A 16,504-nucleotide genomic window follows, 5' to 3' on the forward strand; every position below is an offset into this window, starting at 1 on the left:
GTAACCCTTCACTTGGTAATCACATACCTGTCTTTTTTATGTAATAAGAATTTGCACTGGTCTAACTTCTTTTCTAGAGTATAGTTTCTTTTCCAGGCATCATGACAAAGTATGAGGATGGAAGTATTTCCTGTTTCCTGTTTACTAGAAGCTGCATAAAATTAGGATATACTAACCACAGGTTATTTAGAAGAGTGTTTTGGTTAGCATCTAGGCATTTAAGGTAAATCTGAGGACTTTCTAGTTATCTTTTGTTAATAATTTCTAGCATATTTTCCTGGAGGTTACGGAACATAGTTTTTGGGGGCTTTCTGTATGGGCTGTTTTATGTTAGTTTTGGTACATTTTCAATATAGGCTGAAATAAGAATTCTGTCATAGCTTACGATTCTCTGTATTTCAATAATGTCAGCTATTGGTTTTTGTCCATCCTGAGGGGTTGTTACAGCAATGCTTATGATTATGGATATGTCTATTTTTTCTTTTAGTTGTTGAAGCTTACACATCTTGAAACAATGTTCTACAATTGTGAAATCTTCCTGATTTACCACTCTTCATCTTAGGTAGCGTTTCTTAAAATGTTTCACCTGATATTAGCATAGTCGCATCAATTGTTTTTCATTATTAGCTGCAAGGTTTATCTTTTTCCCATCCTTGTGCACATTTACCTAAGGTGTCTTGATCTTTTTCTGTAAACCAACATTGGTTTATTACGTCAGTTTCCATTTAATGTAATTGACTTGTTCAGGAGAGTTTATATCTACTGTTCTGTTTCTAGTCTGTTTGGCCCAGTGCTTCATTTACTGTCTCTTCAATCTTGTCGTCGTTTAAATTACTCAATACTTCGTTTTTCTCTTTTAACTTCTTTGCTATCACAACACAAGCCTTTGGTTAAATGTAACCACTTCCTTGGTGTGATACAACTTTCTAAACTTTTAACTCCATTTTCTTGGCCTTTTTCATTACGGTTGTCATGTATTCTAATTCTTCATCAATTTTACACTTTGCTAGTATTGTTTTTAACAGTAAATATTTACCTCTATCTATTTTGTATAGGGCTTCATGTTTTTCTTTTTGTGCTGTATTTCCATCTGCCTAAAGACCTCCCTTCAGAATTTTGATTAACATAGGCTTGCAGGTGACTAATTCTTTTTTGTCTGAAATGTCTGTGTTTCATTTTTATTTCGAATGGTATTTTTATTCTATATAGAATTTTGATTTTTTTCCACCCAACATTTTAAAATGTTTTTTGAGTAATAAATTTTGAATACTTCCTTGCTGACATTAATAACAGCAGCGTAATGAAATGCCAAAACTGCTTAATGCAGTGATTTTAGGATTTCTGGTACCTAACAATCTCTTACAGTTCTTAAAGTCAAAGTCAGAGAATCTTAGGATTAGAATTTGAACGGACTATATGGATCATCTAAATTCAATTTTCTAACAATAAATCCTAGTAGTGATTTAATTTTTGTCTTGGACACCTTAGTTTTTGGTAAGTCACCAAATCTCAAGATAACGTATTTTAAATCAGTTCTAATCATAAATGACTTCCTTATAGAGTACTAACATGAAATCTGTCACCCTTTAACTCCCAGCCACTGTACCCTCATCTATCAAAAGCAGGAAGCAAGACATTTTAATCCTCTGTTTTCACTTATATTTTTCTTAACCTTTTGCTTTTTGTTTGTGTTTTTAGCCAGGGTCTCTTAGATCCCTCTTTGTTCCCCCAAGAAGCTGGGATATACAGGGGTGTGCATCATTTATATTTTGAGAGGTGCTTTGCCCTCAGGTTCCCAGGTTAAATAAATATCTTTTTCTCTACCTTGCCAACTCCACACTGACAGTGGGTCACTAATCCCTGTCAATTATGTTCCTAAAAATAAACCGGAATTTAGGTCATCACCCTCACAGACGGTGGCTTAATTTAACCTTCTTCTCACCTGGACTGCTGACCCTTTTTCTGATTATGAGTAGATGCGAGATATCTCAGCACTGTTTTCCAAACTCTTCTGAGAAAGTGGGTGGAGGGGTCGGCTTGTTAATTATTATTTGCAGTATTCTCTCATTGACATAGTATAACCTACACAAACTCACTATAACCCAGAAAAATGTTCACAGATTTAAGATGCAAAATTTAACTAAGCCAGTAAACTTTTATATACACACACTAAAATAATCTTGCAGCTGGGACGTGATAACCCTAAACTTCAGTATCCTACCAACTAGTAAGAAAAACAGTCTAAAAGTATTTGTGGCAGGCTCTGGCTTGATGAGGATGAAAGAATTTAGGAATGAGACAGAATTTATAATAAAGAGAAGCCTCATCACCTTGTTATGCTACCTATAGTTCTAGTGGAGTAAGCTATGTAACTTTGCTTGTGCATAAAGCCAGTTAACACTACCTGCCATGATGAAAACTGGATGATGAGCACAAACCAGATGTGTTTAAAAAATTTAAAGATCAAGTTTTCAGTGAAGAATTGTTCAGGGGGAAAAGCAAATGGAAGTAACCTAAATGCCCACCCACTGTAGGATGAAGTGTAGTGTATTCATCCAATGATTTACAGTCTCTTTGTGTGTGTGTGTGTGTGTGTGTGTGTGTGTGTGGTACTGGGGATTGAACTCACAACCTCATGCTTGCCAGGCAGGCGCTTATGCCACTAAGCTAAATCCTCACCCCCTACAATAATTTTTAAAGAATGAAAAACTATACTTACAAAAATCTGTCAGGGTTAATCTCGACAACATGCCAAATGTAAGAAACAAGTCACAAAAGAATAAATCTACTTGCAAAGGGTCCAAAAACCTGGCAAATGTAAACAGCATATTGGTAACAGGGTGGTTTTTGTTGTTGTTGTTGTTGTTTTTTAAAGCTAGGGAGTGATTAACATAAAATTCAGGATGGCATTTACTCATGTGATCAGGAAGGAATGTCCCAGTGGTGCCTTAACATTTTTTTAAGCAGACTGGGGGCCTACGGGAGTTCATTTGATAATTATTCTTTTAATAATGTATATTTACACAATTACAATCCACTTTTTTTTTTGTATTTTTACCAGTACCAGGGATCGAACTCATGACCACAGGCTTGCAAGGCCGGCACTTAGGCGGTTGAGCTAAATCCCCAGCCCCCACAATCCACTTTTTAAACAAAAGCTCATCTACTCAAAAGCTCAAAAACTCTCAGTAAGCCAGATTATTAAATGTTTATGTACTCACACTTATATGTGGGGAATCTTAGACTCTGATTCACTGTCGGTGTCTGCTGTGTTGAATTATTTGTTTAGTAAATGACTAGATGAATTCTCAATAACCTTGAGAAGTTTTGATAGAAAAGTCAGTGATTCCGCCAGCAGACACAGGAAACAAATTCTGATACAAAATGAGACACAAGAGAGTTAACTTAGCAACTAATGCTATCCAGGCACTATGCCTAACACTGTAAACAAGATCTTGACCATGTTTACCAGTCTGTGTCCTGATTTTCATATTTCAGAGCTACATTTACTTATTAGTGGGCACTGTGAAAAGCTTGCTGGTCTAGTCAGTGTTACACCACCTCCCTTCCAGTTCTTTAATGCTAGAAAGACTTTAATATATCTTATAACAAGTGGGCAAGACCATATCCAGAAACCTAAGGCAGGTTTTCATGTGGTGTACTGCTATTATTAGTTGTTTTTGTGAAAAGCCAAAGATGAACTCAAGTAAAACTTGTGACTCAAAAGCATGACCAATTAAGTCTTCAACTGTATTTTCTGAAATTTATGCTAGTTTTACTTGCAGAATAATTGGTTGATTTAAAGACATTTAAAAATAGTATTTGGTTTAGTTAACAAAATATTAACATTATTTGAATTATAGCTGTGATTAAAATGCTTTCTTTAAATTTCATAAATGAACATGTTTAAATATTTCTGGTAAAAATGTACAATCCTGCACTTTTAAACTTTCCCTGACAAGCTCATATTCAGTCACTGCTCATTTGATTGTACTTCTTTATTTTTCATTGGTCATTTTAAAATATTTGTTTCTTCTGCCTCTTCTGGCAGAACACAGGGGCCTGGGATCAAATGGTGCAATCAAAATTGACATCGCTGGGGCCAAGGTCCCAGCAGGTGTGGTCCAGGTACTGTGAATTTCCATGGGCATGTAGGGGTCAATGTGGTTGGTGCAGCTATGACGGAGAACTTAGTGTATTTGGGACAAAGAGCAATGAAGCTGTAGCTGGCATTGTCAAAAGGTTGAAGGAAAGAAAGATGAACAAATAAAAGAGTATTTAGGATGATTAGAGCCAAGTTTTGATGAGAAAAGAGAATTAAAAATATGGAAGGGGAAAGAGTGTTAAATTCCAAAATACTTAAGTAGATCTGAAAGTATCAATGTGAACTCCTTGAGTCCTCATTATCTGTTTACATACAAATGCATACAGATGTGCTTTTGTCTGTGTGTATGTATACACTTTTTTTTTTTAAAGCTGTCCAGCAACAAGGATGCGAACTGGTAACTTCAAAGTTAACAATGAGCCCTTCTAAGGTTTTGGCTCCCATATTCTCCATTTAAAGAAACTGAGGCTCCTTAGAAGAATGATCAGAATTTTAGACCTGGGGTAGAGAAGAATACAAGATAACTCTGTACCACTTTGATGTGCCTGAAAAAGGAGCCAAATTCAGTTGAAATGTCAAAAGAACATATAGCCAGCTTGAAGAGACTCCCATAAATTCAGAGAAAAAACAATAAAACGTAACCTAACAGTGGTGGATTGACAGCTGCTGGGCAACTTGTAACTCCCAGCCAAACTGAATCAGTGTGGTGCTGGGGGTGGAAGGCCCACCTGACAACTGTTGCCAAGATAAAAAGAACTGGAGAGGAAGAAGTGGGTGATGGTGGTTCCCCTGGAGAAGCTTGTCAAGCTTCATTCTTGATATGCACTTGGCTGTTATCATCTGAGGAGCTGGGGACCTTAATGTCCCTGAGGATGGCTGCTATGGTACCTTCTGGGGGAGCTCTGGTTCTTTTGAGCATCAATTCCTGACTCCAGTGCAGATCCCTCAGCCTGCTGGCACAGATTATTTACCTCACTGGCGCAAGACTTTCTAGCTTCCACCACTGGCCTTTGGGCCTTCCCAGTGCTGATTCATGAAACAGATTTGCGTGAGACATTGCTGTGGGCTCCAGGCCTCCAGTTGGAACCGTGGGGGGCATTGTTATGGCCTCTAGGTCTCCCAACTGAACTCATGCAAGACATTGCCAAGGGACCCAGGCCCTTAGTAAGATTGAGTCTTTAGTGTGTGGACAGATTTCCTGTACTTTTTTCACTCTTTGGGTGACTATTATCAAGTAATTCTATAAATTATGTGTCCTGTATTAAATTGCTTTCCTTGTAAACCCTGATTACAACACTAACCAATAAAGTAGGAATCCATGAGTCTAAACTGATATAAACAAATGTAATTCAAATATATAAAACTATATGGTAATCATGATCCCCCATTATGTGGCTTTGAAGCCTTATAAAGTTTTCACTCATTAATTGGAATGGCTTTATTCTGGGCTGTTTGATATTGCCTGTGATGATATGAACAACTATTTTGAAGAAAACGAGACGTCATAATAGCTAGTGCTGATTTAGTATCATTTTGTTTTGAAGTCCCACCAAACTGTTGTTCTTCTGTCTCCATTGGTTTTATCATGTTGTATCTTACTGGATTTTATTATATGTGATAGTATAAACAAAAATTTTTATAGGCAAAGAGATAATATAGAAACCATTGTTCGTTTTCTGTTAGGTGGTTCTAAATACCCTGTAATACTTTCATCCTCTTGAATGGTTTCACACTGCCTCGATATGTTTGAAGCTATGGTATACTAAGTTATATTCAAATATTTTAAGGAAAGAGACACTATGGTAACTACTAATGTCGGGTTATCTTGTGGTGAAGCACAAAATTGAAATTGTTATGCTTTTACCTATATTGTTATGTTGTTATGTCTTTTATTTCAATCTCTTTTTTAAAAAAATTATTTTTTAATTTTTTAATTAAGGGGAAAAAATTAGCAGGATAATTATAGTAACATTTTTGATTTCCTATTAACTTGATTTGAAGCCCTGTATTGCTCCCACCATCTTGTTTTGGCTGATTTTACTCTGTTCTGTTCTGTTTGATAGTATCAAGTTTGAGGGTATAAGCAATAATTTTAATGGCAGTAAGATTCACTATGACACCCATTCCGGTTTGACTATTATCTTCTTTTTAAGTCCTGTAATGTTTCCAATATTTAGGTTTTATTGGTCTTGTTCTGTACTGCTTTGTTTTATTTTATTATACCTAATGATATAGGCAATTGTTTTTAAGGTAGCAAGAGGCATTATGGTAACCATTGTTGATTACCTTGTATTCTGTTTTTACATCATGTGCTATGTCTATCCTTTGTTTTGACTGACTGCTTTGTTTTGTCGTATTTGGTTTTATTCTCTTCCAAAAAAACAGTAATGAGAACTATGGGAGTAATAAAACCCAAAACGTGTAAATGTTGTTGTAAAAAAGAGGGAAAAAAAGTGCTCTAAAGCATGCAACTGCAAGTGTGTTTAGGTGTGTTAAGATAGATGACCATATTACTAAATTTTTATTGGATCACTGAACACAACTATTTGCAGTCTCACTGTTTGAATGTCCATTTTGTATGCTTTTATTTAAGTTAATCCTGTAACTTGAACAACTATTTCTAAGATCACAATATGTCATCTATTAACTAGTGATTTCTGTTTTGTTGAAATTGTGTATTACTTGTACCCTTATACTGTTTTTTTTTTCCCTTTAAATAAAAATAAAATGTAAAAGGGACTGCTCTCTTATAGAAAGGTTACCAAGACAGAAGCTATGGGCTCAGCGTTTGGCAATCTAAATAGTAATAATTGATGCAGGCATGAATTATTAATGAACTTTAGCTCTTGGCAATTTGATGAGAAACTAGGTCATTTCCACATCTCCAATAATCTCTCAAAGTAACTTTCCTCCTGAGTCCCCCACCCCCCCTAGTTCTAGGGATTGAAACCAAGGCCTTTGCACTAAGCTCTATCCCTAATCTTTTTGAGACAAGTTCTTATTAAATTGCTAATTTGTCTTGGGTTGGTTTAAATTTGTGATCCTCCTACCTCAGCCTCTCAAGAGAGCTGGGATAACAAGCATATATCATTATGGCTGGCTACAAATTACTCTTTAATCAGCTTCACAATGGAAAAACCTCCTGGACACTGTCCTAACCAAGTGGCCAAGATCACATCATCAGGAATGAGACCAACTGACATTTTATATTTCTTAACATGCTGGAAAGAACACAGCATCACTTCTGTGATAGTTATGAAAATATATATTCTGAATCTAACTGTGAGGAAAAATTAGATAAATTTCCCAAACTGAGGGAAATTATACAAATTGGCCGACAGTCCCTAAGTGTCAAAGTAACAAAGGAAAAGACTGAAAAAGTGTCCTAGATTAAAGGACAGCAGAAAGGCATCTAAATATAACATGATCTTGGTCTGAGATGCTGACAGAGAAGAGCATTACTGGGAAAATGTGAATCTGGTCTATGGATTACATGTCATTATGATGTCAAGTTTGATGGATACACTATGCTTATTCAGGAGTGTAATAGTTTTAAATACACACTGAAGTAGATAGTGGTAATGAGGCATCACGCCTACAACTTTCAAATGGCTCAAAGTATTTTGGTTGGAATTATCTTGAATGTATAAGTTAGTGAACATCTTCACAATATCAAGCCTTCCAAATCATATGTATTACAGAGTGCTTCATTTAAATGAGTTTGATATAGTCTAGTATTCTTCTTAGGAAGATCTTATACATTTTTTCTTTTCTTTTCTTTCTTTTTTACCAGTACCAGGGATCGAACTCACAACCACACACTTGCAAGGCAGGCATTTATGCCGCTGAGCTAAATCCCCAGCCCTATACATATTTTCATTAGACTCATTCTTAGTTACATCACCATCTTTATTTTACCATTGAAAAGCTCTTTCTAAAAGCTTTCGTTTACAGGAACACAATGAACTTCTGCATAACAATTGTGAATGTAACAACTCTGCTAAACTACAGATAACTGAATTGTCCATACATATAATTGCATCAACACATAAAAATAATTTCCTGCTTCCAGGAAATAAAAAATCCAGAACATTACACTGCCCATAACTTATTTAAAAATATACAATAGTTGTCATTTTAGAGAGATGTTTGTGGCTATATAAATACTGTAACACAATGATAGCTGGGAATAGTGTAGCCATAATACATCCTTAAATTGAATCACCTAAGAAGTGAGGCACAATTGTGAGATCAAATTGAATCACCTAAGGAAGTGAGGTATAGTTATATTTGCCTGTGAGATCACCAGTTAAGTCCCTTACAGGGATCAAAATGTCTTCATCTCAACTGATAAGCTGCTTTGAAATGTATATAGGAACTGGGCAGACAAAAAGACTGGGCACACAAAAGAGGATCAGTAAATATTGGCTCTGATTTTCTCATGTTTTCACAGCATAGAACTCATATTTTGTATAATGAGGACTGAAAAACAAAGCTTTGGCAAAAAAAAAAAAAAAAAAAATTCTGATTGTTTTCTTCCGGCCTTACTGTTACAAAGAACTGTAAAGCAGCTTGCTATAAAAAAAACTTGTCATGTAGTCAATTGAGGTATGAGCCCAGGTGTGGACTAACAAATCAATAGTTGATAACCTTAAAGTATCATATTCTAATAGGTAACAATTTCAGAGAAGCCACAAGAACCAGAAATAATTTAACAAATTAATATACATATATATATTTTATCAAGTACAACAGGGTCATACAAAGGCATTTACTAGAAATATAATTCACACATACAAACATTTTAATTTTTGTCCCTTTTATATCCCATTTTAGACAAACATGATGGAACCCAGAAAAGTAACAGGGATGCAGTAGTTCTAAACACTGGTTATTTTATAAATGAAATAGGTGCAGTCATCTATTCCCTTCTTCTCTCGAATTCCAAATAATGAGGCTTGCTAAGCTTTATTCTCAAAATTCACTTAAATAAGTCTTCACTCAATTTGGATATGTACATTTTCAATGGTTGATAATATAGGTAGGAAAAGTACAAAATGATTCCTAAGTCAAAACATTTCTCATACAGGAATGGTTTTAGCAAATTCCCAAGAATACCAAAAGGAAATGCACTGAACTTAAAAACTTCTGAAACACGTATTTTCTGGGACCACTGTGTAAAACCCCAAAAAGTTCAAAATGTTGAAAAAGAAGTTTATGTAGAAAAGCTAAAGCTAAGGGGTAAAAAACTATCAAATGTATTAAAACCATCTAAAGCCAAATAACCGTGTGACTAAACTATATAACATAGAAATAAAGGCTTAAGTGCATTTTCTTTGTACAATTAATTAAAATACAACTAATTACAGATTTGCAAGCCTTTTGGCCATTAAGTAAATATTAAAATGTTAAGTGACTTGCCAATTGAAAAATAAAAAGATTATATATGTAACTAAAAAGCATAAATGGTCAATGATGCACTATAAAATTGTGTGGCAAAAATTTGTATCAAATAAAGATCTTTCATCCATTTAGAAATATTTTATAAATAAGTATGTAGTTTCATTTAAAAAAAAAAGCAGATTTTCCCCAAACTGCATCTAGTAGTTGAGAACTTAATCATATATTAGGGATGCATTTAACTGAACCATTTTATGGGGAAAGTCACCTGAACATTAAAAAATATGAACCTACCTATTTTATTCACAACTTTAAAAACACAGAATTTAAAGCTAATTCCAGTGAGGCACAAATACGGCCCTATCAAAACATTCTACTATTCAATATGACTAACATACATAACAAAGAGTAAGCTCCACACTTTGGCAATTCTGTACAATGGAGGCCCTGTCAAAATAAGTCTTTCATGAGACAAACACAATATGAAACAACAACAAGTGAAATCCTGAATGTTGATAAACCCTACACAAATTGTGGTATTTCGTCTTCAAGGTCTTCGAATTGCTGCATTCGTTTTAGTCTTGGTCTCTGGCACACTGGAGGCACATCAGGCAAGTCCTGTTCCTCAGGGTTCCTTTTAGGCTGACTACTCAGCTGTGCAAGACAAGCCGATGTGTCATCTGAGTCTGGAGGAGATTTTGCCACTTGCCCTTGGGCAGGATGAGCTGAGCCAGAAGGCACTGCTCCTGAGAGCGAGACCAGTTTCTCCTCACTCCCCCTGCCACTGCTGGTGGGAGTGTGTGGTTTATAAAACGTTGTCCAGGGCTGGGGCTGCAGTGTTCTGGGTGCTCTGACGAGAGCAAGAGGGTAGGAATCAGAAGACCGTCTCTCTGACGTTTCTCTTGCTGACCTGAGTGGCTCTGCGGAAGGCTTACTAGGCTGGATGGCGCTAAGGGAATCGTCTCTGCTGATTCTAATGTTTGTGGTTGCTCCTTTTTCTTGGAGACCATTGAGCATTATCACTGTAGTCTTGGCAGTGAAGTTGTTCTGTTCACATTGTTTGCCCCACGTTTTCTGTAGAGTTTGCTGGTCAATGCCATTAAATTTGGAACTGCCAGCAGTGGGACTATCGTTTCTGCTAAGTCCTTCAAACACAGAATTTTTGCAAAACTTGTCTGAATTTACATTTCCCATATTTTTGCCATTTCTTTCAGTTGGAGGGCTTGCAAGAAGTATTCTATCTACAGGCAAACTTACAGGTCTAATCTTGGCCCGTGGAGTATGCCTCCACACATTGTTTGTTACTTTATCAGATTTCACAGTTAGTGGTTTAGACGTTTTACAAACATCTTCCATTTTGGGGGATGCTGATTCAAGCTCTGGGTCTAGAAGCAAATGTACTTTGTTGTCTGAAAAAGAAAGGTCTATTTAACTCTGTGGTTCATGTTTAACAGGAAAGATACAGATGGCCACTCAAAACAACAGGATTGTTATTCTAACATGGTAATTTCAGATAAGCAAAGGAATATTCATATAGTATTAAAGATGCATTTTGAATTAAATGTTAGCTTTTTATTTATCTACATCAATATAATAAATAGCCACAGAGCACATTACAGGTCAGCAGAAAAAAAAATCAAAATATATTTGAAGTAATTAATTTTAATATAATGTCCAAGAATGAGTAATTTTCTGGGTCAAAGACTGTCATGAATTCAACAAGCAGAAATCAGTAAACTAACTTCAGAAGAGTTATACCACTTTGCAGGCCAACCGAGTGCAGGCACATCCCCTGAACCTCAGGGATTTGTCGACACTCGCTCAGCTGCCTTGCAGCTACCTCAGTCCACAGTGACTACAGCTTCTTAGGTGCTTTGGATATTCTCCATTTGTGATCAGTGAATTAACTGCAAACCCATTAAGTCAAAGTAAGGTCAAAAAGTCGTATTTTAAGTGAAAAGAAAAACAGTGCCATTCTCCCCTGTACCAGTCGCTCCCAGATTTACTTTCCCCTTCTCTGCTAGGCTGTCCCACAGCCCATGTTTTCTCTCCAGGGCCCTTGACTCCTCATACCCTGTCCCCTCTGCTGCACCCACCACAGAAGCTTTAATCTCTGGAAAGGTCCAGCTGTCTGCTGACGGACATCACACAGCTCAGAACCTTGACTGACACCACTCTGACTTTGCACTGCAGCTGGCCCTGTGCACAGTCCTCAGGTCTCTTCCCTGACACCTGGTCCTTTTCCCACGTCCGTGGGTAGTGGTGTGCACAGAGGTGCCCACCAGTGTCGCTTGTCATTGTCATCTCACCCCGCTCCCTTCCTTATCAGGGGCAGCTGACTCTCTTCCCTGGGTGCCAAGGCCACGCTCCTGGATCTGCTGTCCAGGACCCTCCCCCAGTTACAGAACACCCTAAGGCATCTGACCCATTGCAGGTGGACTGCACGTGGCAAAGCACATGCTTGCGCTTGTGAGGGATGAGTTTCTAGCATAGCGGAGAAGAGCGCAGGCTGTGTGGCCACCTGCTTGGGTCCTGGCTCAGCTCCTGCTCTATTCCTGCCCTGGGCAAGGCCACTGCAGTGTCCCTACCGGCCTTCATCTGTCAAGAAGTACTGCTCTGTGTTTAAATTTTATTGGTCTTGTTCTCTACTGTTTTGTTCAACTTTATAATATCTAATGAGATAGACAATTCTTTTTAAGGAAACGAGACATTATGGTAACCATTGTTGATAACCTTGTACTCTGTTCTTACATCATGTACTATGTCTATCCTTGGTTTTGACTGACAGCTTTGTTTGGCCATATTTGACTTTATTCTCTTCCAAAAAAAAAAAAAATGTAGTAAGAACTAAGGAGTAATAAAACTCAAAATGTGTAAATTTTGTTGTAAAAAAGAGAGGGAAATAAAGTCCTCTAAAGGATACAACTGCAAGTGTATTTAGGGGTGTTAAATAGCTGACTATATTAATGTTTTTTGGTTGGATTGTTGAACACAACTGTTTGCAGTCTGTCTTTTTGAATGTTCACTTTGTATGCTTTGATACTGTGCCTTGAGCAACTATCTCTAAGACAATAATGTGTAATCTATTAACTGGTGATTTCTTACTTTTTTTTTTTTTTTGTAGTTCTGTATTACTTGTACCCTTGCACCGCTTTGTTTTGTTTTCTCTTTTTTCTTTTAAATAAAATTAAAAAAAAAAAAAAAAAAGAAGTACTGCTCTGTGCATCTGTGCTGTCTCTGGTGTAAATCACCTGACAAGGATAATGCTTAGAACTTTCTGGTACATAAGGAAGAGTAGAAAATTGTATTTTAAGATTATTTTTAGTACTGTTCCTAACTTGAATCTACAAAATAGTGATAAAAACGTTAGGTATAGGAGTCATACAGGACTGGGTTCATACCCTAACTGAGTAATTTGTCAGGTGCATGGATCACCTTTGCCATATTAATCTCTCAGACTGTTAGCTACAGGTTGAATGAGGCTAATACTATTTAAGTGTTAGGAAGATCAAATCAGACAAATGCAATTAAATAAGAAGCCCAGGGATTCACAGTGAGCAGACAAGGTTTGGCTCCATTCCTTTATAGATATTCTGAAGCTATGCTCACTGACATTTGACTGTATATCCAATTTAATATCCATAACTGTATTTTAAAAAATGAAAATTTAATGTTAATAATCTAGAATAACGAGTGGAAGATTTTCTACCAGCTTAATGGCTATCATTCACAACAATAAAATCACCAGAAAAAAAAAACACTTAATAAAATGACCAGTAAGAAATGCCAGACATATGTGCTTAATGTGTCAAAGGTAGACTACAAGTTTGTGAAAAAAAAAAATTTTTTTTTGTCTTTTTCGTTTTTATCAGTACCAGGGATCGAACTCGGCTGCCTGCTTGCAAGGCAGGCGTTTATGCTGCTGAGCTAAATCCCCAGCCCCTTATGAAAAAAATTTTACAGTTAAAATTTTTTTGAGTACCAGGCATCTGGTTTGACTGCTTATGAAGTTGGAGTAATACCCTCAACAGTAATATAAGATGTTCCGAATTAGCAACTGTTCAACACATTTCTGCCTTGACTTTAATGACAAGAATCAATAAGAAAAAATTTTAAGATAACACAAAAAAGCACTTATGAACTTCAAGATTTTTTTTTTTTAAACAAAAAAGATATTAGGATGAATGGTATTCTTTTAATTGCCAAGTATACTAAAAAGGCAACTTTCTCTGTGGCTAGCAAAGATTCATCAATTAATATAACTCTGCAGCCTGAATTTCCCCCCCAACTCTACTTACCTTCACTGTTTTGTTTTTTTTTTTGTAGAAGGGATTGAACTCAGGACCTTGCACTTGCCACGCAGGTCCTTTGACACGGAGCTATATCCCTAGTCCTACCTTCACTTTTCACTGTGGCTTACTTGATAAGTTTTATGTCAGCAAACAGATTTTTTAAAATGGCTACTCACCAATGAGACACCCATTACATTTCTCCAATGCATTTTGCTTATGTTCTGAATCTTCAACTGATCGAGTTGATTCAAAAACGTTGCTTTCAGTATGGATATCCTGTCAATGCAGGAAGAGAATTTTCAAAATTGAAAAAAGCAAAACACTTCAAAATAAATAGTTCAAAGATTGTTAATATTAGCACCACAATGTTGTAATACAATTCTATAAAGGTCGAAACTCACTTCCTTTGAAGAAAAGAAAAGTGACTTCATGGAATGTTCTACATCTCTTTCTTCTGGTGATATCAGAGGTTTCAGAACAGATCCTTGATCAGCCTGAGGTGCAACAACACCTACATTGCATGTAACATCTTGTGGCTGCAGAGATCCATCAAAAATCTTCTGTGAATAAGTGATGAGGAACTCTACCAATCGTGCCTGATTTGAATATTCAGCAAGGGAGGAGATAGTGACAGGAGCTGTTGTGGGCCTTGGCTTAATGAGACTTGGTCCAAATATCACTCCCAAATTTTTGGCATTCATCTTGTTTTCTTCTGCATGATCTACTACCCTGCAAAGCAGAACATATAAAGCCATATAAGATTTGTCTGTTATAGCTCCTTAATGGTGGTGTACTGTGGGTTGGGAAAAGTTTTAAAAAAAAGTGGGGGGCTACAAAAGTTTAGGAAAAGTGTGTGAAGTGTTGTATTTGGGTAGTCCAGGAAAAGGTTACAATTACTTGACTAAAATATTTACACCACACACCAAACTGGGTTCCACAGGTTTGTTACTAGGATAAAATTCAAGTAATAGAAGAACTACTGATATCAGCAGAAAGAAAAAGAAAGAAAGAGCCCGCCCACCAGTCTGCCCTAAAAACAGCTCCTATCTGAGTATGTGGTATACTCTCTTAATTCCTTATACTGGAAACTGAAATATCACTGTCAATTTCACTCATTGACCATGGATATTTTCCAAACCAAGTTGCTTTCTCTAAAGTCTCTTTGTTCAATACTTTCACTCCTGTGGCTTTACTTTAAGCTCTGGCAGACTTTTATTTTGATGACAATTCTAACAAAGATCTCCATTCAAACCCATTTTCCATATTTCTGCTCAAAGATTTAACAAGCAAATCTGAGCATGTTAAATTCCTGGCTCAAATTTTTTAGTGGGTACAGAAACAAGATGATCAACTCATCTGCTAGGTATATAAGATTTTACTATTAGTCCTCTAGCTGGTTCAGTTCCTAGTACTGCTTGTTATTTTGTAGCTTAACCAAGTTAACTATATTTCTCAAATGCAAAATGATCTCTTGTGTGCCCCTGTCACCTTCCACCTAGAATGTTCTCCTGCATAGTATTTGCCAACCAAATCACTACTCAATTTTTAAATATGATTCTTTGATTCATTTCCACCTCAATCTTCCCCTACATGCTATACAAAGCCATTAGAACAAGAACAGTGTGGTACTGTGCTTGTACATAGGTCTGTCCCCTAAAATGATGAGCCTACAGATGGCAGAAACATAGCCAGAAGCATAAAGGAGGTTTTTGAAGGAACAATGTTAGTTGTAAGAACACATATTAAATGACTCTCTAACACACAATAAAAATGAAACATTTAAAAAATACCTCAAATGTGAACATACCTAACAATACTGCACTGTACATTTAAAAATGATTAAAACCATAAATTTTAACAAAAACTACTTACTCACTAGTGAATGCTCTATGTATATAAAACTCTTACCGCTTAAGATGTACTATGAGGTAGTGAAGACTGTTCAAATTTGACGCTGGCAATTGTCTTAGGAGGTCCTTGCTTTTTAGAAGAATTCGGTTTATTTCTATACACATATTTGGATATTTTTTGTCCTCAGTACTATCTTTTTTTATCTCTTGCTCTTCATTTACATGTTGAAGCTCTTTTGCAATGTCTATAAATTCCTTATACAATCGAAATAAAATAAATGGTTCTGGGAGCTAAAGAAATAAAATTACATTAGGACATTAGACATCACTTTGTCTATTTTTTCTCTTAACAGTCAGTATTATTGACAGCTCAATGATTTAGCATGTCCCTTTGGAATAAAAAGATATAAATTCAATCTTTCATTGTGTATGTGCTACAGGTGGGATCTATAAAGTGAATCTGAAATCACTGCCATAAATGATATTTATATTAAAAACAAGTTAACAGATGATCAGTAAAACTCTTAAATCTAAAGTTGCATGATAAGATTGTTTAAAAACCCAAGATATATATATATATATAAAATGTTCATGACGGCCCAAGTCGGCATCATCTTTCCGTTTTATTAAAATAAACACAGGATAATGAAAGTTAAATGAGTAAGAAAAAGCTGACAATTTGAATTTTGTTGGTATGAGGGTGAAAGAAAGAACAAAATGGTATAGAACCTCTGTGTTTTAGTTGGGCCAGATTCAAGATTAGCAACAGATAATATGAACTATCAAAACGACATTTGCAATATTTATCTCGTTTTTAAATACAGCCTGACTAGTCATGAGTAGATTAGAAAAAATCT

The 16,504-nt window shown here is 36.1% G+C and overlaps 1 protein-coding gene across 8 annotated transcripts in view; it reads right to left on the minus strand.

The window, feature by feature from the left end:
* Window positions 1-7,993: 7,993 nt before the first annotated feature.
* Arhgap29 (Rho GTPase activating protein 29) overlaps window positions 7,994-16,504 on the minus strand; it is a 69,002-nt gene continuing 60,491 nt past the window's right edge. For all 8 annotated transcript variants that reach the window (XM_013142968.3, XM_013142969.2, XM_023561223.2 and 5 more), the window contains 4 exons: window positions 15,706-15,938; window positions 14,199-14,526; window positions 13,974-14,073; window positions 7,994-10,914 (listed from right to left, as the gene is read on the minus strand). In XM_013142968.3, the coding sequence (XP_012998422.2) occupies window positions 10,028-10,914; window positions 13,974-14,073; window positions 14,199-14,526; window positions 15,706-15,938 (1,548 nt within the window). In that variant the 3' untranslated portion in view covers window positions 7,994-10,027. The remainder of the gene's footprint in view (window positions 10,915-13,973; window positions 14,074-14,198; window positions 14,527-15,705; window positions 15,939-16,504) is intronic.

Source organism: Cavia porcellus, unplaced genomic scaffold (genome assembly GCF_034190915.1).
Source record: "Cavia porcellus strain 051 isolate PalLab524CR breed Dunkin Hartley unplaced genomic scaffold, mCavPor4.1 scaffold_1, whole genome shotgun sequence".
NCBI lineage: Eukaryota > Metazoa > Chordata > Mammalia > Rodentia > Caviidae > Cavia > Cavia porcellus.